This window comes from Dermacentor variabilis, chromosome 9, assembly GCF_050947875.1.
Source record: "Dermacentor variabilis isolate Ectoservices chromosome 9, ASM5094787v1, whole genome shotgun sequence".
Lineage (NCBI taxonomy): Eukaryota > Metazoa > Arthropoda > Arachnida > Ixodida > Ixodidae > Dermacentor > Dermacentor variabilis.
In genome coordinates this window covers 135,324,356-135,351,553 of record NC_134576.1, presented here as the reverse complement: position 1 = coordinate 135,351,553, position 27,198 = coordinate 135,324,356, and the positions used below count along the sequence as shown (strand labels likewise).

The following is a 27,198-nucleotide window of genomic DNA, read 5'->3' as shown; positions in this document are numbered from 1 at the left end:
TTGGCATCATATTGCCTAATGTCCTGCCTAAGTTTAAAAAAAGAAGAAGAATAAGATTAAAAATGAAAGAATATCCAGTAATGATAGACTTTAGAGCGCCGTCTGATACCGCGATATAGTGTGCACAGTTAGCGTATGGCTCAAGCAGGTGCAATGCTATAGTCACCGCGCTAAGACGTGGTATTAAAAAGCCACTTCGTGGGTGTTTTTCATGGTCTGCTACGACATGACGGTCTAAGGCAAATCTGCGGCATTCTCACAAAAATCTGACGGAAATATTTTGCTTATAAACCAATGCCGCGCAGTTCGACACGCACCTGACTTTTTTAAATCGAGGGTGATTACCTTACGTAATCCCTCCCGACTTAATATTGAAAAGTAATGAAAGCAAGATAACTATCCGGGTACGAAAAAACAGTAGAAATGACAGGTAAGCAGTGCTCATGGTTAAAGGCGTTACAGTAAACGCTGTTACCGGCAACGTGTAACTTCTTTTTCTAACTTAGGTAACTTTCTCTATAGTGTAACGGAACGTACTTACGGTAACATTTTTGAGTGACGTAGACGGTCCCGTTAATAGTCCCATTTCATTTTCAAATGGATCCACCATGTGCCGCACAGGTGGAAGCCACCGTACGCCACTGTATAAGCAGAACTTCTTTAACCACTAAAAGTACTCAATTTCTAAAGGTTAGTACAAAGCCCTCTCGTAAAATCAGTAATAAGGGTACAAACTTGCTGTATGTAAAATATGGCCTTTATATTTTGTTTTGTTTTGGGTTCCAGCAACGAAGACCCACAGTTTAAAAATTTTGAGCGTGCAGTAACGACAAAGCAACGTGCGTTACTTTTACTTTTCCGTTTGGTAGTGATAAGGGTAAAACGGTTACCTGACATTTCCAGGCAACGTAGGGTGGTGACGTGCTCCTTTTATTTGAGCTAGCGAGTAATACGTTTCGTTGCTATTTTTCTTCTTCAGTAATACTCACAACACTGCCTGAAAGGAGTCTCACCTGCGGCGCATTCGCAGTGCTTTCCTTCGCATACGAGCTTGAGCAGAGGGCTTGTCGAACCGGGCCCGTAGAATTGTGTGCAGGAATGCACTGAAAAGAGTGGAAACATAGCGCGTCATGTACTCAAACTGCACAGCTGCATTCATTGCCGCTTCAATTAATATGTTCGCGTACTTTGGGCAAATGCAGGACGGAGTACTTGTAGCGCAACGTTAAATTTTGCAGATAGGACAAAAAATATAATAATAATATTTGGGGTTTTACGTGCCAAAACCACTTTCTGATTATGAGGCACGCCGTAGTGGAGGACTCCGGAATTTTTGACCACCTGGGGTTCTTTAACGTGCACCTAAATCTAAGCACACGGGTGTTTTCGCATTTCGCCCCCATCGAAATGCGGCCGCCGTGGCCGGGAGGACAAAGAAGAGACGACATGACAAGCGGAAGACAAGCGACTGAAATCTTCTTTCGAGGCACAGTGAACATAGATAAAATGCACGTGTAGAGAAAGATTTAAAAAATGCAGACGTGTCCAGCCGGCCGGCAAGGCATTAGTAGATTTACGCAGAAACATCACGTGTGCATTTTTTCGTTTGTGTATACCTGTAGCCTTCATATATCGGCTCTTCTTTATACTATGCAGATTTTTTTTAATCGTGCACGACACATAGCGATATTCCATTCCTTGTGCTGGATTACTTGAAGAGACACAGATTACTTCCACGAGAAATAAAAATGCTCCAATAGACTAATTAATAAATGTTCGCTAATTAACTTTATAACTAGTAATTGTTTTACGGCGTATATTGCAATTTACGAATTGTATAATGTTAGCTTGGAAGGCATATTTACTTTTAACGAATTCTGAGGATGGGCATCAGTTTCGAGATTTGCGCCGACAAACTGGCAGTAAAAATGCAACGTTGCGCCCCTACCTTAAGTTTAACAAAAACCACTTTGTTCGACTTTGTTCGAAGGGCGTACGCCTTGAAAACTCGCTGTCCACAACTCGCAAATACGTGCCGTAAAGTAAATAGTTAAAAAGTTAAGCAGTCAAATTTTGGTGATTAGACAAGTGTGCAGTTCGATTTCTTATGGAAGTAATGTCCGACTCCTTGAGTAATGCAGATAAAGGACTAGAAATATGCTATTTGCCAAAGGCAATTTTTTAAGAAATGTTCTGTGGAAAGAAGTAACAGCCGGTATATATCCTGTGCCTCGATGATTTCTGTTGCTAGTCAGTCGTGTGTAGTATCGTCTCCTCTTTCACCTCTCTGTAAACTAATGGTCTTCGCTACAGTAATATGAACCAACTAGCCTAGACGAAGTTGCTGTTACAGCACGAAAACCTTTTACAAGGAGCAGCCATGCATCCCACTGCACATTCCGACTCATTTCTCAAAAATATTGCGAGGAACCAAGTTTGCAATAGGGGTGCGCGAATAATCTAAATTCTTAATTGAAATTTCGATAGATCGTGCTATTCGATTCCCATTTCACGCGAAAATACCCTATTCGAAACTGCATAATATTAGCTTCCGTCCGAACATGAGGGATACGACAACACTTATTGGAGACTCCAGCTAGAGAGGTCAGTGCAAGCAAGGGCTGTTCCCAATGGCTATGCTGTAGGAAAGCTCATAACAACAAAGAGAGAACGGAAAACAGTTGGTTCTCTTCCGCAAGCATCTCGGTTGACTGGACGTGCTCGTGTTAATGGCATTACATGCATGCACAAAATAATGTAAACAGGGCTCATTTTGTCAGCAAGCGTTCTCCGCGCAAACTTTACATTTTGGCTTGCTCTAAGAGTAAGCATTCGATTTTCTTATTTGTGTGCACGCGTCAGCGTAACAGCGAAGCTTGCAGCAAGTAGTTTGCTGAAGCCACCTTGCGACTCACTTGGGTTGTAGTAGTCGTAGACTTTGACAACTGCCGATTGAACGTTGTACACGATATGCTGGCGCACTATCCTGAATTTCACGCACGTCGGCGATTTCCACGGGATCTACAGGGCGAGAGAGAGAGGGAGAAATAGACTTTATTGTACGAAACAGTGCCCCGAGCGAAGCCCGAATTTCAACACCTCCGCAAGGTGGATGTCGGTTCCGATATTATCGGAATCAGATCACCGCGGTGTCGTCTCACCTTGTCGAAGTAGAGTATGACGTTTTTCTCCGTCATTTCGTACTTTGCGAAAAGTGAGTTTTCATTCCTGGCCTACGGAGAAGAAATAATAAAGATTTAGTCAAAGTTACACCTTGGCTTCACGCTGCAGGTCGTTTTTTTTTTATGTCTTTCAGAACGTGCCGACGAAGGCAAGCACTCCCTTGTAAATTCGTCATAGAGGCTCTGTTGTGCTTCTATGTAGTATTTATGATTTATTTATCTAGTTGAAATTTCCTAACAGGTCTCGTATGAGGCGTTGAGTAAGGAAAGCTCCGCAATGAGAAATAAATTTAAATTTTGAAACTTCAGCAGTATTCGCATATGCAACGTAACATAGAAACATTCGAGCACAACGGATATGAAATACACGCACTTGTAGACAAACTGGACATAAAAAGGAAAACGATAGTTTCAGAAATAAACAAAACAGAGATGAACAAACGCAGCTACCCCTACGCCAGTCAAACAACGATAGGAAATAAAAGAATAATAAACGCAAAATATGAGCAAGCCAAAGCATGAGTTCAGAGATACAACAAAAGAGCGTACTAACGCAGAAAAAGTAAAAATAAAGAAGAAAGTAGTAACCATGGTGTCCTTTGTCATCCAACTGCAGTGATATGCGAGCCAATCAGCTCGAGTTCTCTTATTGGACATTCTGTTTAGATGCGATAGAATGCCATGCATAATACTCGCAAGGGCCTGGTATATTTCATGTCAAAGATACGGCCAAAGAATGGGCTTACCGTTTCCAAATCTTTTTCGATTGGCTCGAATCCGCTGAAGAGGCCCACTTCTATTACTGCCATGTTGGAATCATCTCCGCCGATGTAGCTGAAAGAAAGAAGTTCGCAGTTGATTTTGGTGCCTACCACTGATGTTTCGAATGAGAGTGTTCTAACAAGTCCGCGCGTCGTATTACACCATTTAAGGAATCTCTGTAGTGCACTTAATGTATGTCTGCAGTGCCCCCCTGCTACAATGCCCTTGTGGCGCTGCAGGCATTCGCATAAGTAAAATAAAGATAAATACCGGTATACAGAACTGCTTGTGGTACCATTCTGCGTTGTTAAGTACAACCAACGCGGATAAAACTATTGTTGCAACGACAGGTTATGTGCAATTTAGCAGCTCGCGTAAGAAATGTTGGCTTCAACATAATCGTGAATGCATAGTGGCTATATTCCTTCAACAGCAACAGTATGACGGAAAACAAAATTTCTCACGCTTTGTGGCTAAAACAGCCACAGAAGATGCCGATACATGCACTGCTGCTGCCGGTACCCTCTCTTCATGTCTCCAGCGTTCCCGTATTTCGTGAACTACAGTACGCATACAGACAGGCCCAAACTAACTATCACTACTACTGACTACTACTACGGGCTATTCGCTCTTCTAGATAATGAAATCAGAAACGCGTAAAAAAGCAAATGCTTTCCAAGAAACGTTGTTGCGGCTGTTACATTTTTTAATGCGTAAGCATTATATGCCCCATTACGAGAAAGTCTGGCGTCGTCGGCGGCCGCGAGACAGAGAGATGGTGCCAAAAGGTCGCCGATGGCATAGAGTAAAAACACGTCAAAGGATGCTCGGATTGACGTCAAATTTCTCAGGAAAGTTCCTGTAAACAAATGAAATTAATGACTTTGAAAAGAAAATTCGGTACATCTCGGTCCACGTGCCAATCGAGCCCGGGCCTCCGATTTGCGAGACGAGCACGGTTCCCCGACGCCCCGGCATCTCCGCGGCTCGGGCTGTCGAAAGGTGTGCCTAGAACGCGCGTCACTGCACACGTCACGTGACCGCAACGTGGCTCACTAAGCGTGTATCCTAGTGCGTCCGTCATTGGGCACGTGACTGCGCAGGCAATGGGGCGGAGGTGGCGCCACGCCGTGAGCGTATGAGATAAGTGTACAAAATTAACAAGAATTAATGTCCCATTGAACGCCGCTGAGCAGTCCTTCTAGACACGACCTCCTCGCGGCGAAACAAGCACGTTGGGACGCCTACCCGTCTCAAGATGATTATAATGCTTTCGCATTCCCACTCGTAAATGTCGTTGCCGAACTCTTTTTTTTTTTCCTTTTCAAATCACGAACGGTCAAATTAAATTACCGTGAGCAAACTTCGATGTCGTACGTAAGCTTGCTTTGCGGTGGTCCATCCACGGGGAGGGCGGCGGTATCCCTGCTTCCTGTTGGCAGAAGGAAACGTTCACAGGAAGAAAAGAAAAAAAATCAGTAAGCGCCAGTTCGCCCATACTTTTCAAGAAACCACTCTAGCCGTATTGGCTGCCTCAATTTCCGGAGTGCGTTTCGCAACGGTGAGCTATAGGCATACGCACTTACTTTTTAGTGGCTCTGCCCGCAACACTGTAAGCTCCAGACACCAAGCTGTGATAATACGAACCTCAATTTGGCTAGAGCATTCGAAAAGCAGTTTCACTTTTACTTGCATTACTTTTACGGGATACCCGGTCCCCAACTGGCCGAACTTTCTATGATCTGCACCTAATAATAAAGAAACCTACTAAAGTGCGTGCGACGTGAACCAATCTTAAAAGGGTTGTCGGATTACTCTTTAAGCTCCGATTACGTCTACTTTTCGGCACAAATTTCTTGAAAGCATAGTTTTTACCTGTACGTATCGACCTAATAAGTCCCATGAAGCTTAATTTTCAATGAATAAATACTTAAGCTTAAACACCAACGCTCCTACCAAGACTGAATTGCACTGTCACATAAAGCACTGCATATCTGATGCACATCAATTTTCGTTGGTGCCTTGCTAAACATCGTCGAATTGCAGTAATACAGTGAGTTTGGCAAGTAAGTTTCCGTTCGTAATGTGCTCACTGCAGTCACTATGAACAAAATCACTGCCAGCGATGAAAACATCTATAATTCCTGATGACTGCGTTTCGTAAACCTACTGGCAAAACGTCCTTGAATCTACTGAGTGTACAAAGTTGTTCAAAAAATGTGAGCGCTGAGTCGCACACTACTAGAGAGAGTGCTATTACGTTACTGATTACACCGAACCATGTCCTGGCCGCAAAACTCTGTGGTACAGAAGCACGACATGCGCCAATGTATTTCATCATTTATTTACAATTATAGCAACCCAACCCAGTCGCGGACTCTCCATGTTACCTCGGAGCTCTCCTTCGCATCACCCACACTCTACCTACTATTTTTTTTTTTGCTTTCCTTTTATTTCATCAGGAAATCGCTGTCTTTGCTTTCTTTCTCGTAGAGCAGCGTCTAAGATGGCAATGCAAAAAAATTCTAACAGCATCCGCATTGGCTGAACGGCTTGACGAGCTGTCGTCTTGACGAAAGTCATCCAGTTAGGCCGAAAATTTTTCATTTGGGCAGCCCAATTGATCTTTCTTTCGTTACTGAAAAACACCTTATTCAAACAATAGTCATTGGGGCTGCTGCGAGCCTATGTCATGCTCTATATCCGAGCAAGTAATGAACTTCACCCTAGGCTTTGCTGTGCTATAGTAGCTGCAAGTCGATTCAAAGGAACTCGTGCGCTCCAAAGTAAAGTAAAAATTTCAGCGAAACCCTGCTTTTCATTATTATAGTGCAGAGCTGACACCTAATTTTGTATTTTCTCGCATCAGCCGAGCAGCTTTCAGGCGTTAAAGTCAACCAATATTTTACTTAGGTCGTTTACTTAGAGCAACACAGGGACAATGAGACACCGTGTTGAGAACCTCCCAAGTTATTTTGACCACCCAAGTCACTCCAAATTGAGACCGAAGTTCGGTGCAAGAGCTTACACAAGCATGTGTGTCAAAGTTCGCTGCACGAGTTACTACTGTCGGGAATTGAACCCTCGACCTTATGGTAGGAAGCAGTACAACGTGAGAACCCCTGTAGTAGATACCAAGATAACCTACTTATCTGTCAATCAGACCCCGTATTCGGCGTTTTCACTCAGGACTTCCATGAGCTACTTGCTTCAAAACGTAAGTATACTGATCAAACTTCTGCGTTTCGTCTAAGCTTCGAAGCGGATTGCTTTGGCTGTACAGTGTCAACAGAGAGAAATGCAGTGCAGTGTTTAGAAAACGAGTTAAGAAAATTGTTCTGTGTTCAACGTACCACCCAAGAATCCTCCGGTCTCTGCAGGAAAGAAGGGGCTCGCCGGGGAGTCTCTGCTTCGAGAGTCGGGATCTAAAGGAAAGCGAACGGTTTATGTACTCAGACACACGTGTTTATCGATGAATATGCAAGAAAGAACGTTTATCATACAACAAAAACTTCCTGCGAGGTTTACTTTTTCTTTACACAATACTGCAGACCGTGCTTCAGGTCCAGGCAGGGACATAAATACATTTAAATGCTTAACTGTATTTTCACAGTGAAGCTTTCCTTGCCGACCCATAAGGACACATACAATGGTCCATGCACGTTGTTATTATCATCCACGAAAAAAAGGGAGGGGGGCCACGAGTCTGTCTTTCGAAGCAAAGCAAATTCTTTGACGTTTGTCTCAACCGATAGCCCTCGTGGGCTATCGAAATCAGTGCACTTGAAAATTCACTCAACTCTACTTTGTTCAGGGTCCACAACTCGATTACTCAGCTTTTGGTCAGTCGCTTTTAGGGATAGTCTTGATTTTCGAGCGACCTAACACGCACCGCGTCGCGTCACTGATGAGAGGGACGCAATGCCAATAGCTCAACCAGTCAACTTGTCCTGAACGCGTATGCTGTTAATCTAACGTACCCATCGCGAAGAGAGCGAGAGACTGATAAGAAGAAAAGGCAGGCATGTTATTCAAGATCAAGTTCAGTTGCATGACTACCTCTACAACTGGCGATTGGTTATTAAGTGAGGAATTGTGAATGCATCCCAAGTACGCCATTGGCGCTTCATTTTGGCAGGCCTCATGACGTCTCTCCTTGTGAGATAAGCGAACTAGTGTGGCAGCTATCACATAACATAGTGGATTAAGCTTTAAGGCCCAGCAGGCGAGAAGGGCAGAAATGACCAGCAATTGTTCCGTCTACTCTCCTCCTCGCTCCTTGGGCGTAATCGCTAAAACCACTACGCGTTCTGATAAAGCGCGCCAACTTGCCCACTTGTATTTCCTAACCACGGTCATGGCGCTTAACATAACGCTTAGCCAAAGGGTCCACTGCACCGAATACACGCTTAGTACATACATGACGACCTGACTGGCAGCGGCTCGAAGTGAAACGGAGACGGCGTAGACGGTTTCCTCCTCCAACCTGCAGCGTACGGCAAGAAATAAGAATGGTTGCTCTCTGTGGTTTACGACATTGTATACCCTATACTTTAGGAGAATCATATACGAACAATATCACTAGTAAACAAGACCTCGTAACCTTTACGTTGCTAGTGTCCTGCCTGATAATTACGGATTGAACCAATCAATAATACCATAAAGAGCATAAACCCCATCTAAGCGAGCTTGCGCATGGCGGCGACAAGCGACATTACGAAGGTCTCCTAGGTACACTTTGTGGCGCAAAATACATTTCTTGAAAAGGGACAGAAGAAAGGAAGACATTAAAGCGCCAACTGTCTTGGCGCTTCACTGTCTTCCTTTCTTCTGTCCCTTTTCAAGAAATGTATTTTGCGCCACAAAGTGTACCTAGGAAATCTAAGCACTAACTTGCCCAAGAAGAAGTCCTTTTGGAATGACGAAGGTCACTGTCGCCTCTTAAAATCTGTCGCTTGCCAGTGAAACCTCATACTAGCGGCGGCTGCAGGCGATGCGACGAGGAGGCAGTGCGATGCGCTTGCCCGTCTGCTTCGGTTAAATAGTAAACGGCACCATTAATTAGCGGCGGGGTCGCACTTTCGACTGCAATTTACCCGGGAGTTCGGACACTACGGCCGACAGTTGTGCCCTTGACCATGTCTGAAGCTCCACGATTTCGTGGACCGAGCGACCGAACTGTACACAGCAGCCGAAACACCACGCCTGGCACAACTAACCGTACGGAGTCTTCCTCATATTAGAGCTTCCTGGGACAATCAATTGAAAACATTTTGGGACCGAGCGATCGAGAAATCGAGCGACAAGAACGATCGATCTCGTCGCGCGACAGCCCCTTTCGTCGCTCGAAGCCGTCGCTTGTCGCTGTCACGCGCGAAATTGCTCATGTAGAGTTCTGGCTTAACGAGATCGAGCGAACAGACGACCATGCCTAGCATCAGTGTCGTGTGCGTCTGAACTGTGTGCCAAGTGGGTAAGTTGCCGCAAGTGACTGACCGAAACTTGCAAGCCATTGAATAGGCGTGGGCGATTGGATACGGCAGTGAACTCGCAGAAGATCGTGAACTTGTGAAAGTGAACTCATGATTAAGTAAGCAATAGGGCAAGTGAGCGAGTGAGGTAATGATGGCGTAAGTGCATCAGCGAGGGGCGTTGTATACTCACCTTGGAACCAAGACGATATTGACCGGCGTCCTGTCATCAAAAAAAAAAAAAAGAAACGCACGATGAAATTTTGAAACGTAACGCCGCAGGACGCTATGAGACACAAGCTACGAGAACTCACTCCTATCGTCGCCTAGCAAATCGTTGATCAGATCTGGGGGGAAATCGTCAATCGTCTTGGCGCTGCTCTCCCTTGATTTGTGGATGTCAGCGTGCACCGTTATGTTGAACTAAAACGAATCAAGGAAATGGAAATAAGTGCCATGCTCACATTGCTTCTCTTAGGCCTCTCAAGGAACTGGAAGCTTACCTTGCACAGTAACTCCGGCGGCACGAGCACGTTGTACTTCAGTTTGACGGAAAGCAGCCCGCTACCGGTGCCACTGGCTTTTACGAACATCTTTCCCGTGACGTCACGAATCTGTGATGAGAGCGAGATAGCAGCGATTGCTAGGAGCAGCATCGAGCAGCCTAAGCACCTCCCCACGCTATAGCACAACCCTAAAGGTTATATGCTGTCGTTAAATTTTTTTTTTTTTTTTTACAGTGTGGACAGGTAACAATTAGTAACAAGATACCGGAGCCAACACGAAGTGTCTGGTTCTAATCTACAAAGCATGAAACATGTATATAGAGGACTGTCATCAACAACTCAACAACAACAAAAATGGTAGCAGCCAGGCACATACCCAGGACTTTTTTTCGGGAGGCGCCCAACCCAAGGTAACTTTCCTGTGCAAATGAGGGGCGTGGGGGTGTCTAAACACAGGTTGAACTAACGAAGCAACAGCGATGCGCGTGACTGTTGGAATAGATGGTGACAACTGAACACATCTCGAGGTAATCGCCCCGGCACCGAATCGATGTGAAAACTGGCCTTCACACACCAGGAGATGCCGGTAAATACCGCCATCCAAGCGGAGTGCAAAAAATTTGAGCATTGCCATTTGTTGGGCGTGTTGGTAAACTGACTTGGAAAGCATATTTAGCGCCAGCGAACAAAGACAGAAGGGATACGACACCGCAATGCGCTAACTTCAAGTTGAAGTTAGCGCATTGTGGCCTTGTCTCCCTTCTGTCCTTGTCAGCTGGCGCTAAAAAGTGAAAAAGGCAGCAAAACGTTGACCGCTGAATAGCTGTCAAGTCTCAAAATTGATTCGGCAGCGCTTTAGCAATGTGTGTGTGCACGCAGTGGGGCATGGCATGGGTAGGGGGGAGGGGGGGAAGGGTATGCCGCTTAGTTTGTGCCCCTATCCCCGGAGTACGTGCCTGGTAGCGGCATGTTTAAAAGAGTGATCTTCACCGATTTTAAAAGCTTCTTAAAGCGAGCCGCATTTTCTTGGCTGACTTCAGAAGCCATAGTCGTAATGTGTTCCGATATTTTAGAAACTATTCGAAAACTGAACAAAATGTCTATGAATGGGTAGATGTAATGATTCTATTCCAATTATTTCCCTATTCACGCTTCTACAGTGGTTCTAGCAGCACTGCCTCCACATTGTCAGCAGGGTGGGCCACTCGTTAGCGGTTGACAATAAGAGAATATGATCCAGCGAATGAAACCTATATACCGCTCCTAACACAATGGTGGCTAATAAGCTGTTCTCCGCGTTGTATGGCGATAGATGTGAAATTGAAAAAATTCCAGGAACTTTTGCTCATGCTTTTGCTCAGCGTTTAAAGTGAGGCATTGTCATCAGCAGTAACGCTTACGTCGAGCTGTTGGAGAATGGCAGCGTTGTCCCGCTTGAGCCGGAGGCTTCTCTGGAAGTTTCGCTGGCTGCTAAGCGTGACATTGCACGTGAGGTCCACATTCGGTTCACGGGATTTGAGTGAGAATTCCGTCAACGCCTGAAGTGCAACTACGGTGTCCTGAAAGAATAAAAAAAATAATTTATTTCGAGGGGCACCCTACGCAAGCACTATATCATGTTTTAGCGGCAAATTTCACCATGTGGAATGACACTATCACAGTTTTCTCAGCAGGTACCTTCTTATGTTGACAGTTGAGAGTAATGCCAGCTCCGTGGTTGACTTCATTTTTGCTCTTTCCCTCATCCGAATCGTCGAACCAACGACGGAAAGCCAAATACATCGCGGCGATGCCATGAAGAGGGATTTTACAAAACATTGCTGACTGTAATTATTGAACGCAACGTAATGACATATATTTTTTTCTTCCGTGATAAGCACTAAACAAGGAGACAGCAAATATTTCGGAAACGAGTCACAAGTCTGTACCAAATGTTGCCGCAATCTTTGCAGTGCTTCACTATATATTGCCTGCCCTCCCCCACCTCAATAACAGGCCATCATAAATATAGATATTACAGATCCTATCTGAAAATTGTCACCAATTACTGATACCTCTTCAGAATCAAGTGTACAATTCGTGTAAGCTTTTACATAGAAAAAAAAATTTATTCTGGTGTTCCTCACGAACTTTACGTTGGGCTACTCAATTAAGAGTATAAGTGACTGTCATTAACGCACGAATGTGAAAAGCGTAGACACGTGCATCCAAACAGGACAACTGTTCAAAGGAAATTAGTCTTTAAGGGATTAACAGAGGTAGGACAAGAGACGTCTCCGTATCCAATGTTTTTACATGGGAACTCGTCTTCATCAGGGCAAAGACGAGTGACCTGTAGCCACGTTGGCACAAGAGACGTTCCTTGTTCGACCACCCTTGATCGGCATAGAGAGAGACACAGAGTGAATAAGACAATGCAAGCGCTCACTACGCACCGTTTTGTACCAGAAAACAAAAAAATCACTCAGCACATCCATTGCGTCTGCGTTTGCGTGCAGCACAACACAACACTGCTGCAGTGGATGTATTTCTTTTATCACAGATCTGCATCTTTAGCACTAACTAAAAAAAAATACACGCACAAAATTATCTGGGAGTCGTCTAGGTATGCGTAAGCATTGTGCTACTTGCTCATATCCGTGCCGCCCGGTGTCATTCTCGATGTTATGAAACTAGCTCCGAGCACTTTATAGCTTATCAACCCTTAGCACTCGTTATCAAGCTTATCGGACTACATCCGGCCCTTATCAACCCTTACTGGTTATCAACCTTATCGAACTCGATTGGATACTTCTCTGTTCTTATCAACATTATCGGATTTGATCCGACCCTTCCCAACCATTATCAGTGCTTTATTAACACTATCAGAATTTATCCCACCTTTATAAGCCCTTATTGCGCTTTAGCAACCTATCCATCCGCGTCGAACCATTATCAACAGTGATGAGATCATCACTCCTTATCACCCTTATCAAGTCGTTGACTGCTTATCTGCCTGTGTTGCGCGACGTGAAGCGCATGAGCCCTCACAGATCGGTGGCATTTCGGTCGGTGAAGGAACGCCCCGACGGAAGGGGCAACCATCGGCCACCGAAACGTAACGGGGATGTGGCGTGTTTGACATTAAATTTTCGCAAAATCGGAATTTTCTTGATGTCTACAATGTACCAAGTCGGTTCCTACATGTGGTTCCAGATATGTCTTTTATTCCACCATCACCAAGTCTTTCAACAAAGCCTTCATAGAAGCTGTTGTTTTATACATTATTGTCTTTATAGCGATTCGTCTTACGTGACGGACAGGGATCTTCGTTGGGTAGGCGTAAGAATGCTTAGGCACTTAAAAGCCACGGCATACTTTGACGTGCGTTGGAAAATCATAGCGCTGATATCTGTGTATAATTTGTTGAGCAACATTCCTACCTTACTCGTTCTCACGCGCTGTTGTCGTCACCTTATCAGATAACGTTCCTATCTTTTCACGAGTAGGGTGTTAGCGATAATTGTTGCTTCGTTGAAAATAACCTCCACGTGTTAATCAGTGTTTCATGGTGTGTGCTGATACTCTGTGCGTTAGATTTCTGCGCTGTTTGTCGTCAGGCTGACTGATCTTTTTAACTCGTGATACATATCCTGAAAGACTGCAAGAAAAAAATTTAATGAGTACATTGTTGCACCAAAGGGAAAATAAAGACTTAGGTGCGCAAGTAAGCAGTGTCTATGACTGGGTCCGGGAGCATGAATTGCTTATAATTAACAAAAGCAATGCGCATTTACCTGCGCATTGCATGGTTTGCATGGCAGGAAGATGTTAGCCACTACTTCGTGAGATTAAGATAGTTGGCGGGAATGATGATATGTTAGCAAGAGAAGTTTTGGAGGCACATCACATAAAAGCGAGAGGCACGAGTTGCATTAGTGATACGTTTGTTTTTCTGTTTGACAGTGAGATGCAGCTGTTAAAACGTTACTGTAATCGCTCTAGACAACACTGGTGCGCGCATGCATATTTGTTGATTCTCCTTGTTCTGTTGTAACAATAAAATCAGTTGAAGTTCAGCGCTCGACCTATTGTTTCTTACTTGCCCTCCTAACTCCTTATTTTCCTTTTGGCGCAAAAATGTATTCATAAGATCTCAACCAACTCGCCCAACAGGAAGTTCTACTCAAAAAAAATTTAAATTTTGCTTTACTTCTGTGAGGTGCGCTAGTAGGACTCGACCTTTGGAATATTGGTACGAACTAGTAGGACGAGTACAGCTCGGGCTTGAACGTTAAAGGGATAATACACTACATCTGCTTTACATGCCTCCTCCAGGGAACGGTAAATAAGTTAATTACCTTTCTTATTTCATATTCGGAGCTCTTTTTTTTTTCTTTGTCTTACGTTCGTGCTCGATTCGACAACTTGGCTATTATACGAACGCCCTTGCTCAGAGGAGTACTCTTCCCCGCAAAGCATGCCCGAAACGCTTTCCGCGAACTGACCTGCGTCGAGGCGAACGACCCGGACGCCGAACGGTGGGTGTTGAGCCAGTTGACTATCGTCTTGGCCGTCTCGAGCTCGTTGTGGGCGAGCATGGCCAGCAGCGCGTAGCTGGTGCCTTCCACGACGAGCGGGCTCGCCTCGGTGCCAGTACTCCTCGTGCTCAGCACTGCAAGGGCGAAGGAATCAACAGGCCATCAACCGGTCGTCAACCGGTCATCGACCGGTCATCAAGCTTCACGATGTGCCATCCCTGAGCGCGGTAACGATGCACTGCTACACATTGCCAATCAACGGACTTGAAAACCTCGCCCCCGTTTCAACACAATGAGCACAGCCCCGTGTGCGCGATGTGTTGGTTGGCTTACAGAATGCATTCGCACGAACAAACTCCAGTTTGTTGGTGTCGAACCGGGCGCCCTCGCCTACGCGAGACAGTTGCAACGTGGCGGGATTTTTTTTTCTTTCGCACTCAGAAAACAATAGATACTACTATTACATAGTCTGTTACCTAGGTGGCTGAATATTCACGAACGAGTACGCTCCAGCAGCAGTTTCCCCCGGCAGACGACTGAATATTATGGAGGAGAACAGTCTTCTGGCTAGGGCATACAGGTACAAGAAAACACGTTGATTGAAAGCGTAGAAAAAGAACCAGGAAACAAACCAGCAAGCATCAGACTAACGACGTGGACAAGCGACATGGAATACGTTGTTCAACATGAAGTGCGAGCACACTGGCAAGACGCAATTTCGAAACCATAACTGGATGTCTGGAAACGCGGTGTTACATTAAATTTGTTGATGACCATGCATAAATCGTTGGGCCTATCAGCATATCCCACTATCCGTCCAGATATAAATCAATTCAATGTTGCTTTTCTTACTCTCTCCTACAAATAGTGCTCGCTCTGCTTTTTCCTACTCGCTCCTTCTAAGTCTTTGTTTTCACGGCGTGCTGATATGTACCCGGTAGATAAATATGCGCGTATTTTACCCTTGCCCGAGGCCTTGTGCTTCGCAGATAATATTGGAAAGGTGAATTAATCAGGAGTGCCCGAGAAGTGAAGGACGGCTGGAGTGTTGGTACTGCTGGCGTGAATGTAAAGAACAGATTGAATCAAAAGACATCGTATTTTAGGAAAGTAACATTAAGAGTTGATGGTTTGTTAATACAAACAACGGATCTTAGGGGCCGATAGTAAGCGCAGAAGAAAGCTAAATACAACGAGTTTAGCACCCACATGTTTCAGAGGGGACGCTCGTAAAATCCCATCTGTGGTGGAGATAAGTAAAGTACGCGAGGAAAATCGGAGGCGCAAGGGAAAGGAATACGGAGCGTTGAGCAAGTTTTCTAATACTAATAATTAAGCTTATTCTAAAAAAAATAAAATATTTAGCGGATACTAAACAACAGACACACACATAAGCAAAAGAACCTGGCGGCATGTTCTGTACCACGCTATCTCTAATGGTACTCTAATTGTCACCAACATCATCAACAGCCGCCGCATGCGCGGCGGTAAATTTAGCAACGTGGATTTGATGCCGGCTCACCGGAGATGCGCAATGGCTACTCACTGGGATCGTAGACGAGCCTGTCCTTGAGGGCCGACAGTGCGGCGTGCTTCTCTGTGTCGTTGGCTTGGCTCAGCGCGTACGCCACAACGGCCGCAACGTAGGGCTCGTCGCTGTCGAACGCGTTCTCCCGGAGGTACTTGACGGCCAGCTCCACGGTGCGCGCCAGTATCTGGAAGTAAGCCTTAGGGAGGTTCAAAAACGAACACTTACACAGGCACTAAAGAGCAACCAGTAAGCTACATTACAGACTGGATAAACTTTCATCTATATCTCTCTGTGCGTGTGGTTAGGATTTTATTTGTTACCCGCCGTGGTTGCTCAGTGGCTATGGTGCTAGGCTGCTGAGCACGAGGTCGCGGGATCGAATCCCGGCCACGGCGGCCGCATTTCGATGGGGGCGAAATGCGAAAACACCCGTGTACTTAGATTTAGGTGCACGTTAAAGAACCTCAGGTGGTCGAAATTTCCGGAGTCCCCCACTACGGCGTGCCTCATAATCAGAAAGTGGTTTTGGCACGTAAAACCCCATAATTTAGGATTTTATTTGTTTGCGGGTAGAAAAAAAAAATTTTTGTCGGGCAGAAAATGGAAGGCCGTATTCTAACTTTTCGATCTTTGTGACAATTACCACAGCGCCGTTATGTTGTTAAGAAATTACTGACTTCGACGTCTCTGGCTGTTCATATGTTTGCCACACAGTGAAGTTGACAAAATTTAATTGGTTGTTCTGGTCCTTTAGCATAAAGCGTGTAATATTTGCTTATTGGTGAACTACTAAAGAAAAAATAGTCCTTCATTGGGCAGTGGCACGAAAATACAACATCAACCCGGTACCCAAGTCCCAGACAAAGACGAATGTTTCAAATGCGAAGCTTTCTTTCCGAGAAACACGTATTGAGCTTCTTTTGTAGTTTAATGGCACAGTCTGATCAATGACTATTTTCGCTTTCCTGAACCCTCTTCCACCGTAGAGCTGATTATCTATATCATAAACTATATTAAATAGTCATGAGCAGACGGTTGTTCTAATCTTTTGGCGTCACGAGGAGCTAGCTAGAGAGCTTCCAATACATTTTTTTTTCTGGCTTACCAGGACTCCTATATTGTTAAAACTAACTTCTTTTCTTATTTCGGTGGCTTCATTTACGACTACGACTGAGACTAACATTCCTGCTCAGCTAAACCTTTCGCCATCTTTCTGGGTCAAAAAACGAGCCTCGTTCGTGCGCGTGTTACATTATTTGTTTTCAGTACCGGCAATGAGGCGCTCTTGCCCATTCTAATATATACCGTTGCGGCGCGTTCGCCTAATGGTCTCTGAAGGAGCCTCAGCCCATTAATCTAGGGGGTCACCACGTGGGAGACCAGTGGTTTCTGTTTGTTTGCTTGTTTCGTTCCGCGAAACTCTTCTGACGATGGCATCCCGTAATAGTAGCTTCCCATGTGACCGTCACGATCGATAGCGTGGCTTTCACTTTAACTGCCATGAAGCTCCAAGAGGGATTTTGCATTAGCTAGGAGCTCGAAGGCTTCCAGCTGTGTTTTGCCTAGCTAGCCTTAGCACATGGTATATCGCTGTTTTATTTGCATTTTTCGCACAAGAAGTGCCACTTAGTGTCCGCAGGTTCAATCATGTTTGAAAAGTGTAATAAGGTTGCTATTTGTTTGTACAAAAAATGAAATTTCAGATACTGTTGATATTCACCCCCTACATGGTAGCCCCATGCGTCCACAACGAAAAAAATCGAGAAAATTTTGCAGCCTTCGCGAGAAACGGCAAATCTTATCCCCCTTTTGAAACACATGAAACGAAGAAATGCTCTGATGAGGCAACCCGATGTTAATTGCTGATTGCTGTCCTTAAAAAAATGAAACACAAGTCTTGGGTTTGCGGTCCCTTATTATATCAGCAGGTATTATCGCCTTGTTTTACAGTGAAGCTGTATAGGACTAGCCGATTCGTCCGTCCACCTGTCGCCTGTACGCCGAAAACTCCTCCGGCGCAACCCCATGCTCATGCGCGAAAAAGAAATAGAAGCGCGCGAATGGCTATGCAAGTGGTGACGTCGTTGCTCTCCGTCGCAGCCGAGCGCGCCCACAGCAGTTTCTCTCCGGCTCCGGGATGGGTAGGCCACACGTCATACGTACCCCTAACGAGCAGGCAGCTTTTGATCAGCAACGCCACGAGCAAGACCGGGAACGACCTCGTCTACGCCTTGCCGATGCTGCAGCGCGGGCACAATAACGGGCTCGTGCAGCCGAGTGTAAGCAGCAACTGCGCACCGAGGATCCGGCAGCCTACCAAGCCGTCGTTTAATAAACTGTCGTGATCAACCCAATGATAAACACCGGGACCGCACGTTTCAGCTTCGCTGGTTAACCATCTGTACGGAGTGATTGGGCAGTGATCTTTTTTTATTGAAAAGAAATACTCGGTCATCCATCATTAAATCGTTGCATTGAGGGCATTAGTTCGATAGTCCCTGCGGCAAACCTTGCTGCACGCATTTATTTGATGCATTTTGTTAGTTTTTGGCAAATGCCTTCTGGCAAGCCCGGAATTAAAAAAAAAGGATAAACTGCATATTTACTCTTTTGTGGGCGTCATTATGAGGAGTGCCCAGTTCGCATAGTTTTAATGATATCATGTGAATCAAAGGTGTATAGCCTATTGATATAATTCTGGTTCATATTAACCCCAACTTACATCACTGGGAAAGCCGCTAAATTAAAAAGTAAGTAATTGCATTACTTTCTTTTATTAATTTGTCTTTTTACTAGTGGATTCCTTGACTGCCGAATGTAGTCATGATTTCCTCCTTCTTGCGTTCTTCTTTCTCTTCTTTGTCAGGCATAACAAGCCATTCTAGTCCTCTGGATTCAGGTTCCCTGTTTTTTTTTATTTTTCTGTCCAGAATATGCGCAGCGTTCTGTAGACAGTTCCAGCGTCTGTCACTCACGTCTTTTCTTTCTTTTCTGTTTCCTCCCTTACTCTCGTGTGCATCTGATATTGATTCCCGATGCCTGATTCCTTCTAGCCTCGGATAGCTTCTCAGGAATTCACGTCAGTTGTTGGCGCTGCTGCTGTTTCATAAATAGTCCCCGAACTGCAACGTCAACAAAACCAACATTTCCTTCGGCTCACCTACCTTCCATGGAACACTTGCCGAGTTGAAAATGACGTCAGTTAATTACACATGTGCTCAGTTAATGGCAGGAAGGGCAAGCACGTTCGTCCCTTCCTATAATGGTATTTCCCTTGCTTTTCTATCTAGGGAGCTCAGCAGGAGATTTATTGCGTACAGCAGGCAGGCGGTGGTCTATTCGAGCAACATTATGGATGCAGATAACCGGTGTACGGTCAGAGTTGCAGCATGATTGCCAAGGGAATCGACAAGTGCAGCCCAGAACGGCAGAAGATTAGATGTTTTGACGAGGGGTGAAATCCGCGAGCAGAAAATCAAGTCGGCAAACACAAGACGAGAGTGATTGCCTTGGTTGTGCTCTGAGAGATGGAAAATGCTGGTGGTGATGACGATTTTCGCATTTGTGACCCACTTCGTGGGACAGCTAATCTTCGAGTGCCTGCTGAAAGACCACGGTTTATTGTAATGTCCCGTTCCACCCTCTCCAGGTGAAATTTTCTTCCGTTCAGCTGGTGTCACAGATTTCGTCTCAGAGTGCCGAAGAGGGCGTGTGTGATGCAGCATTACTTGTTGGTTTCTAAGGCCGCGTTGAAATCTCGCTTTTCTTGTTGGAGTCTTCGGTATCATGCTCGCATATGACGCCAGTAGTTCAAGCAAAATCTTGTTCCAAGTATCTACAGTAAGGCATTCTCGTTCGAGAAAGACCATCGCAACTCTGTAGTCACTAGCTGAAGTTGTCACGTACGGAATTGACGAGAACTCGTTGACAGTGCCAGCAACCACTCTGTTTTATACCGTCATGCTTCGGCTTATAACAATGCAATCTCTCTTTGAACATACTAAATGTTCTACGACTCTGTCAAACTTTCCTCGTCATGCATTGTAAGAGAGCCCTTACTTGAGACTCGTGACCGGTCTCGTCCATGACGGGCTCGGGCGAGTCGTCTTCGACAGCATCCATCCAATCGGGCCACACGTTATCATCGCTCATGTCAAACTCCGGCACCCCTTCCATTTCAAACATTGTTGGTAGTCCAGGCAGGCCAGCCACGGTGGATAGGTCGCTTGTGTCGTTTGAAATTGAACGCCGCCTCATCTGACGACATGTTTGGACGGACGAAGCAGACGTCTCAGTATCAGCGTCCGACTTCATGATACCAAATTTTGTACCACTTTTTTTCTTTTTCGATAGTAGCAGAATTCAATTATCTTGTATTCTCTTTCAACTTCTTGTATTGTTTATGACAAGCATTAGTGTATAATACTTTAAATTTACGTGTTTTTATGACGTACTGCGTTCATGCTATAATTGCTATGTTATTTAACGCTGTCGTATTTATTGCTATGTTATGCGATGTTATGTTCAGTTAAGCTTACACTGATATATACATCGAAGTTGTGCTATATTTGTGCCATGATGTGAAGCCCTGGTTTTTGTCTGCATGGTGTATCGGGCCTCTATCAAGCTGCGTCCAGCAGATTATTGCCCAAGAAACAATTGCAAGGTTGGTTTGCAAAAAATAAAAAAATTGAATAGAATTGTACGTGAAATTCGTCTGACAATACTAGATGAAGCAGGGAAGTACTTTCGTCTTCATCAAAAAAATAGTATATGACATACACAGCTGCCAAATGGAAAAGAAAAGATTTCTTTTAGTAGAAGAAAGTAAAAAGAACCACATCAAGGAAATAAATAACTGATCTAACTTATTTGTATTTATTTAAACGTAATTTCTCTGGCGGCCACTGTGAACATTTTTAGCGAATAAACAGCAATAAACGGGAGCAATAAGTCGTGGTAATTACCGTTTTAGAGTTGGAAGAGAAGACGTCGTGCTTGTCACGTGCTACGCCGCTGGGAGGACGCATGCACTCGAAGAAAGTGAGCAACACAAACGCAGTCATGGGCACGGAACCACGAACACCACCCTGGGAAAGAAATGAAGGAATTAATGAATGTTTACTTAAATAAAAAGAGCACCCATGTTTTGTGGGTGCAAAGCGGAATTACGTGGGTAGGGAGGAGCGGGGTGAAAGAAACACAGCTTTCATTATCTTCTTCCAGGTGGACTGTCCAAAGATTATCCCAATACGACGACCGGCCTTTGCCTACAGACAAGATCCTAGAACGCAAACGTCAGAGCATGTGTGTGTGTGTGTGTGCGCGTGTGTGTTAAAAGTAACACGAAATTCGTATCTCAAGCGCACACTTTCCGGATCTTGGCGCATCCACGTGGCTTCGAGAAAGCAGTTCTGAAAGGTGCACATTAATCTTAAGCAATTAGCATTTCGCGTCAATAACATGTTTCGCCCATTAAATCTATTTACCTGCGCATCAGAGATGAAGAGAAGCCATGCATTTTGCATTATGGATTGTTATGGATGGTTATGAGCACTTTTTAACAGCATTGACATAAACAGCTATGAACTTCTGAAATGTCAATAGTGCCCGGCTGCATGAGAACACAAGGAGACAACAACACGAACACAGTACAGTCATTCGATGATTTATTAATAATTTTCTTCTCGCTCTTGTTTGCTAGCTCCTTACGCATACGTTTTCCGTCATCTTGTTTTTTTAAGAGAGGTACCGGCGAAAAGTTCGTAATCGTTCCTAGCATTACCTTGCAAGAGAAAGGGACCATATTGCCTAACTGTAAGACGAAACTGGAAAGGTGCTGGAAAATTTTTAATACATGCTTTTGGTTCGCTTACTGGCCCAGGTGACATCCTACTAATTAAGATATTTTTTTATTGAAATTAATGTTAGGAGAGGTTGGCGCCTTTATGGTGGCACCGGCTACTCCTTCCCACTTGGCAAAGGAAACAAATTTGCGTAAAAGGGGAGAATAGTGACACAAAATAAGACACTCAGTGGAACACTGGAGGAATAAAAAAGATACAGTCCAACAGTACATGAATCGCAAAGTTTTGTGCATGAGTTCAGCACACCTACGCGTACACATAGTCAGATATATTGAAGAGCCAAAACACACGACACATGTAATACACTGCAAGTACAGAATAGAATTATACATATTGCGTAAAAGTTGCGATCACCACATAAATCAATTTTGAACCTAGAGCAACATTTATGTTACTCATTTAGCGTAATAAGATTTATCTGAAGCCTAATATTTTCCCAAAATGTTGCTGTCCTATTATTAGATAATCAGTAAATCCACCAACCACTCAGACATTCAAGCAGTGCTAAATCTGCGGCCGCCTCGCCTAAACGCCGTATACTGTTTGCTGAGAACAGTGTAGGCAGTTTCCAAAGACAGTCTCAATCCATCACGTACCAGCATGACTTTGTGCATGATGGGCTTCTGTTCCATGAAGCTGCCGTCTAACCTCTGCGCCGCCGCCAGCCAAAGCATGCCGCTCTCGATGACGGTGGGATCGATGCTTGCGTATCGCCTCGCCTTGCAGAAGATGCGCATGACGAATGCGGTTAACCTGCGGAAACAGCGAGAGTGGCGGGAATCAGAGGACGATATCGCACCCACCACGGTGGCTTGGCGGATGTCGCCTTGGGCTGCTAAAGCACGAGGTCGCGGGAACGAATCAATAACGTCGGTGTCCCGTTCGTTGTGGGCACGTTAAACATCCCCTGGCGGTCAAAAATAATCCGGAGTCCCCTTTAAAGGCGTGCCTCATAATCAGATCGTTGTTTTGGCACGTAAAACTCCAGAATTCGCAGTCAGATATCGCCTGGAAAAAAAAACGAAAAGGTTGAAGCTGAGCTCTGAATGACTATCCGGACAGCTGGCAAAAAAAAAATTGCATAAGAATTAAGCTCCTCCCGTACCGTCACTTCCTTCACAGGACACATATTATATATATATATATATATATATATATATATATATATATATATATATATATATATAAATTAAGGCGCGCATGTTTGCTCACGAAGCAGTAAAGAAGGATTTATTGGGCTATGTGTCAAAAGCAGCGGTAAGACGCAGCTTAGCAATATTGCGGCGGCTTTTGCTTTCGCTAATGCATTTCCTGTGTAATTCATTAGTACCTTATCTTTACTTCCAAAAAAAAAATTGTCTCAATCTCCCCGAATTCAGAGAACATCGCGTATTTTCGCCGGTAGAACCCGCACAACAAAAGACCACCACGCATCAACGGTTCCCGCGATTCTGAACTAACTCACTGCAATTGTTATACTGCGACAGCCACTTACTCATCTTACCGCCCTTAACATGCCCTATTTTTAGCGAAATTACTTGAATTCTCTACAAAATCACAGAACTGTAGTCTACAGTGAGAATAAAGCATGAAGTGAATATTTTATATGATATCGATGCACACATGCGATGCATCGAGCGTGACACAATGATGCATGCTGCAGCTTGAAAGAACAGAAGCGTAAACAATGAAACGCTTTTGTACTCTCTAACTGCTGCCGTAAGAAAGCGCAGTTGCATTTTCTCCTAAATTTTGCCGTTAAAGACAGTTTCACTGCAATCTTATCCTTCGTGCGGCGAAGCCAAAGATAAAAGTAAAATTTGCGTATTTGTTTTGCTTTGCCGTGAAGCCACACTGCGCGTCAACAGTGAGAAGCGTTGAAAGTCGTGATAGAAAGAAGAAAATAAAAACTGTTTATGCAGATTTGACTTTTGCCAATATTTGCGTTAAGTCGTCACTATTTAAATATTTCAACCTTGTGTACCTTTGTTCGCGCGGTTTGTGCCAGCGAATTGTTCTTTTTGGTTTCGTTTCCAAGGATTTTATAGACCTTTCTCAAAACAATGAGGTTGATATTCTTTCGCAGCTGAACGGCCACAATGTGGTGGCACTGCTCCTTCTTAAACCAATTGTTACGTGTCAGGTGAATGTTCCTACAAACCAAGCAGTTTTAGACGATGCGCAGACACATCGTGGGAAGACAAATGCAGTAGTACGCACACGTTTGACAGTTAAAATAATATGTTGACCGCGATGTCTTGGGCATGAGACGTGGCAAGGAAACTCCCTTGAAGTTTATGAAACAAGTTCATTAGTGGCACTGGTTAGTGCAGGTGCGGGTTATTAGCGCGAAAATATGACATAGAGAGAAGAACCGCGAAACTCACCAGACGCTGCTTTTTCTGTGCGTGAAAGCGGAAAACGATCCATCCTTCTTGCGGAATGAAAGTTCCTGCTGGTAACCTGCATGAAATCGCAGTAAGATGTATTATGACACGTTTGCTTCCTTCTCAACGCATTAGACGTCACCTTCTCGGATGTAGCGGTATCCTTTCTCTTCCAGCGGTTCGTCGACCAAGTTGTTCTGCTTCAGGTACTCGAGGGCGTATAGCGTCGGTGCCATGAGCATCATGTTCTGCTCGCCACATCCCGTGGGCATCGTGATAAGAGTCTCGATGTTCTCAAGCGTCGTGTGAACAGAGGGTCCCATCTGATTCCCTGGAACATAAAGCGGTCGATCCAAGCAACAGTGTTACACTATATTCGGCCATAAAGTTGATGTTTGCTTTGTTTATTATTTAAAACTACGACCTGTGCTAGTTATCTCATTGTTTCACGTAAAGTAGGAGCGTTAAAAATCCGGCTATGTCCGGTTGCCTCCCACATGACCACCAATGCAATACTGCAGGTGATTCGAACCTGTGGCACACAAGGCTTTGCCTGTGAAGCAGTGAGAGAAAAGGTAAACTGTGAAGCTCGAATATCTTCTCTTGATATGGCAAATCGATTCCACGGAATTCACGGCAAGGTGGAAGAAGCATAATGAAAGTGAAAGATTGTCATCCACCCGAATGTAGCACGAAGCTGCACGAGATTCGCGCGACATTCCGGTGGATGACAAGATTTCCCTTTCATCTTCTCTCGATATCTACAGAGCGAGACATAGGTTGTTCGAACAAGGAACACACTTCTGTGCAATAAAGTGGAAAAGTGGGCGGGTTGGTACACGTTGCATAAAAAATGAGCAATAGCGCAAGACATAGGACGTTATAAGGAGATAGAACAAGGGCTTCATCTATCTGCTTCTTATGTCCTGTGTGTTGCACTGTTACTTGTTTTATTCTGTAGCACTTCTTTGCCTTGCTTTACAGAGAGGAAATAGCGAAAGAAACTCATATTGTAAGCAAACAGTTTAAGTATCATACCTATGACAGACAGTGAACAGGTCTTCGTATCCGGGATAGCGTCTGGGGGCAACCGCGTATTAACAGAGATAACTTGCAGGTTTGCGCCAGGATCCAGGGAATCTGTTGACATCAACACGTGCATTTGAGAATGGTGAAGAGGCAACGCATACTGAGTAGCTTATTATATCATCCTTGCCCAGTGTTTCAAGTTGTCGCCTAAGCGGTTGCCACACGCGTGTTTGCCTTATGCTCATCAGCGAAGATTGTTTTCGATCAACTTCTAAAAAACGAATGCCAACAACTGCGCAAAACTTTAGCAAAATGCGCATCTTAAGCAGCAGTTGGTCTCTTGTTTTCGCGCATATTTTGTCGTTCGTTGGCTTGTTCTGAATGGTTTAATTTCTATAAGTCATAATAACTACACTCGCGAATATGACGGGCAAGTTGCGGCTCGGGCGTCTTTTTGCTCGGCTATATCACGTGTAGCTCGAAGTGACATCCAGTGACGACGGCGCGACTCACTCCCTAACAGGCATGCGCCTCCGAGATATACAACATGTGGTGCAACTCGTCACGCCGGAGATCATGAAGGTCATGTCGCGGCTGCGTTTACTAACTCATGCTGGCGCTTCAGAAGCTGCAGCGTTGTCACCACGGTGAAATGAATGCCCATCTCCCACGCGGAGGAAACCGCTTCGAATCCCTAATGCGCAGCGAGGTTTTTCAGCCGCGTGGCCAACACAACTCGTTTAGAAAAAGAAAATGTTGATTACGAAGCATTGTAAGCGATTTGTTGTAAAAGCACACATTCTGAGAAACTTCCAAAATCACACGTGCCTTGGTAAAGCTCGCCCCGGACACTCCGAGTTCTTCTTCTGCGAACGTTCGCAGGGTCGATTGGCACGGAGACGCTTTTCTCCACCGTCACTCCTTCCGGCTGCAAATGTAAAGGTTCCTTTGTTGTACCGTCGCAATCGCAAATTAGAGCTTGTGGCTTAGTCGAAGTCATAGCCCTGGCATTGTTAAGAACAAAACTAACACCACGAAAGCTGCAGAATTTTCCGTCACGTTTCCGACCACCGTTATTCTTCCAGAAAGAATATTTAGGACCTTCGCCATAGCTCTTCGAACGCGGTTTGTAAAGACGTTGCGCAGCATGCTAGGTTTCCGTGCTTTATGTGGACTTCATCGAAGTTACATGATACAGAACAATTCATCCGTATCTTCTGCTACATAAGGTATTAAAAAATGCTGGTTTCACCACCGCCAGCCGTTAGGAACGGCGTTAGAGAAATTCCACCATTATACACTTTTATGTCACAGCTGCTCAGGTAAGCTCCTTCCATCAGGATTGATGGTCCAAAGCCATGAAATATCCGCTCCGTTCTTTCTATTTCACTTTTTAATCAGTAGTGCTTCTATACGGGACGCGACACCAAGTACCTTCAAGTAAAACTCTTGCTTGGGTTAGTTGGTTCATGCTTGAAGTAGTAAAGGCAAGGCGCAGAAGACCAGGACTCAAGAAGAAGAACACAAACGACAGGACCGGTGCCTTTTTTTTTTAGTGATAAAACCCGCATGACTATGGGAATAATGACCAACGAATAGCACAGAAAAAACATTAAAAAGGCGTCTAAGTACAGCGTCGGCGTCAAAACTAAAATCTCTAATAGTCACCGGCCCTGTCGTTTGTGTTCTTCTTCTTGATTCCTGGTCTTCTGCACCTTGCCTTTACTACAACAAGTACCTTGCGTTGCCTTCTTTTCGTCCGACCCGACTACACTATTCGAACATGCACAAAAAAAGAAAAAGAAATAAAGAAATAAACGAAAAATAAAACATCGGAAGCTCCTGCCCTCAGTTTTGTTCGAATAGCCAAGCACGCGCTGAAAAAAAAAAGAAAATAAGCAGAACCTCTTGACCTGCGTACTATGTACTTTGGCATTCACGAA

At 44.7% G+C, this 27,198-nt stretch overlaps 1 protein-coding gene across 6 annotated transcripts in view; it reads right to left on the bottom strand.

The window, feature by feature from the left end:
* Positions 1 to 27,198, bottom strand: part of LOC142557603 (complement C3-like) — an 85,421-nt gene that overhangs the window by 9,325 nt on the left and 48,898 nt on the right. For 2 of the 6 annotated variants that reach the window (XM_075669558.1, XM_075669559.1), the window contains 20 exons: positions 26,084 to 26,183; positions 25,265 to 25,366; positions 24,369 to 24,557; positions 24,227 to 24,302; positions 22,436 to 22,592; positions 20,940 to 21,062; positions 20,032 to 20,229; positions 15,988 to 16,168; positions 14,409 to 14,575; positions 11,322 to 11,480; positions 9,919 to 10,029; positions 9,730 to 9,838; positions 9,609 to 9,638; positions 8,365 to 8,430; positions 7,298 to 7,369; positions 5,298 to 5,376; positions 3,929 to 4,016; positions 3,162 to 3,233; positions 2,916 to 3,021; positions 1,014 to 1,103 (listed from right to left, as the gene is read on the bottom strand). In XM_075669558.1, coding sequence (XP_075525673.1) covers positions 1,014 to 1,103; positions 2,916 to 3,021; positions 3,162 to 3,233; positions 3,929 to 4,016; positions 5,298 to 5,376; positions 7,298 to 7,369; positions 8,365 to 8,430; positions 9,609 to 9,638; positions 9,730 to 9,838; positions 9,919 to 10,029; positions 11,322 to 11,480; positions 14,409 to 14,575; positions 15,988 to 16,168; positions 20,032 to 20,229; positions 20,940 to 21,062; positions 22,436 to 22,592; positions 24,227 to 24,302; positions 24,369 to 24,557; positions 25,265 to 25,366; positions 26,084 to 26,183 — 2,275 coding nt within the window. The remainder of the gene's footprint in view (positions 1 to 1,013; positions 1,104 to 2,915; positions 3,022 to 3,161; positions 3,234 to 3,928; positions 4,017 to 5,297; positions 5,377 to 7,297; positions 7,370 to 8,364; positions 8,431 to 9,608; positions 9,639 to 9,729; positions 9,839 to 9,918; positions 10,030 to 11,321; positions 11,481 to 14,408; positions 14,576 to 15,987; positions 16,169 to 20,031; positions 20,230 to 20,939; positions 21,063 to 22,435; positions 22,593 to 24,226; positions 24,303 to 24,368; positions 24,558 to 25,264; positions 25,367 to 26,083; positions 26,184 to 27,198) is intronic. The other 4 variants (XM_075669560.1, XM_075669561.1, XM_075669562.1 and 1 more) reach the window with 4 other exon arrangements.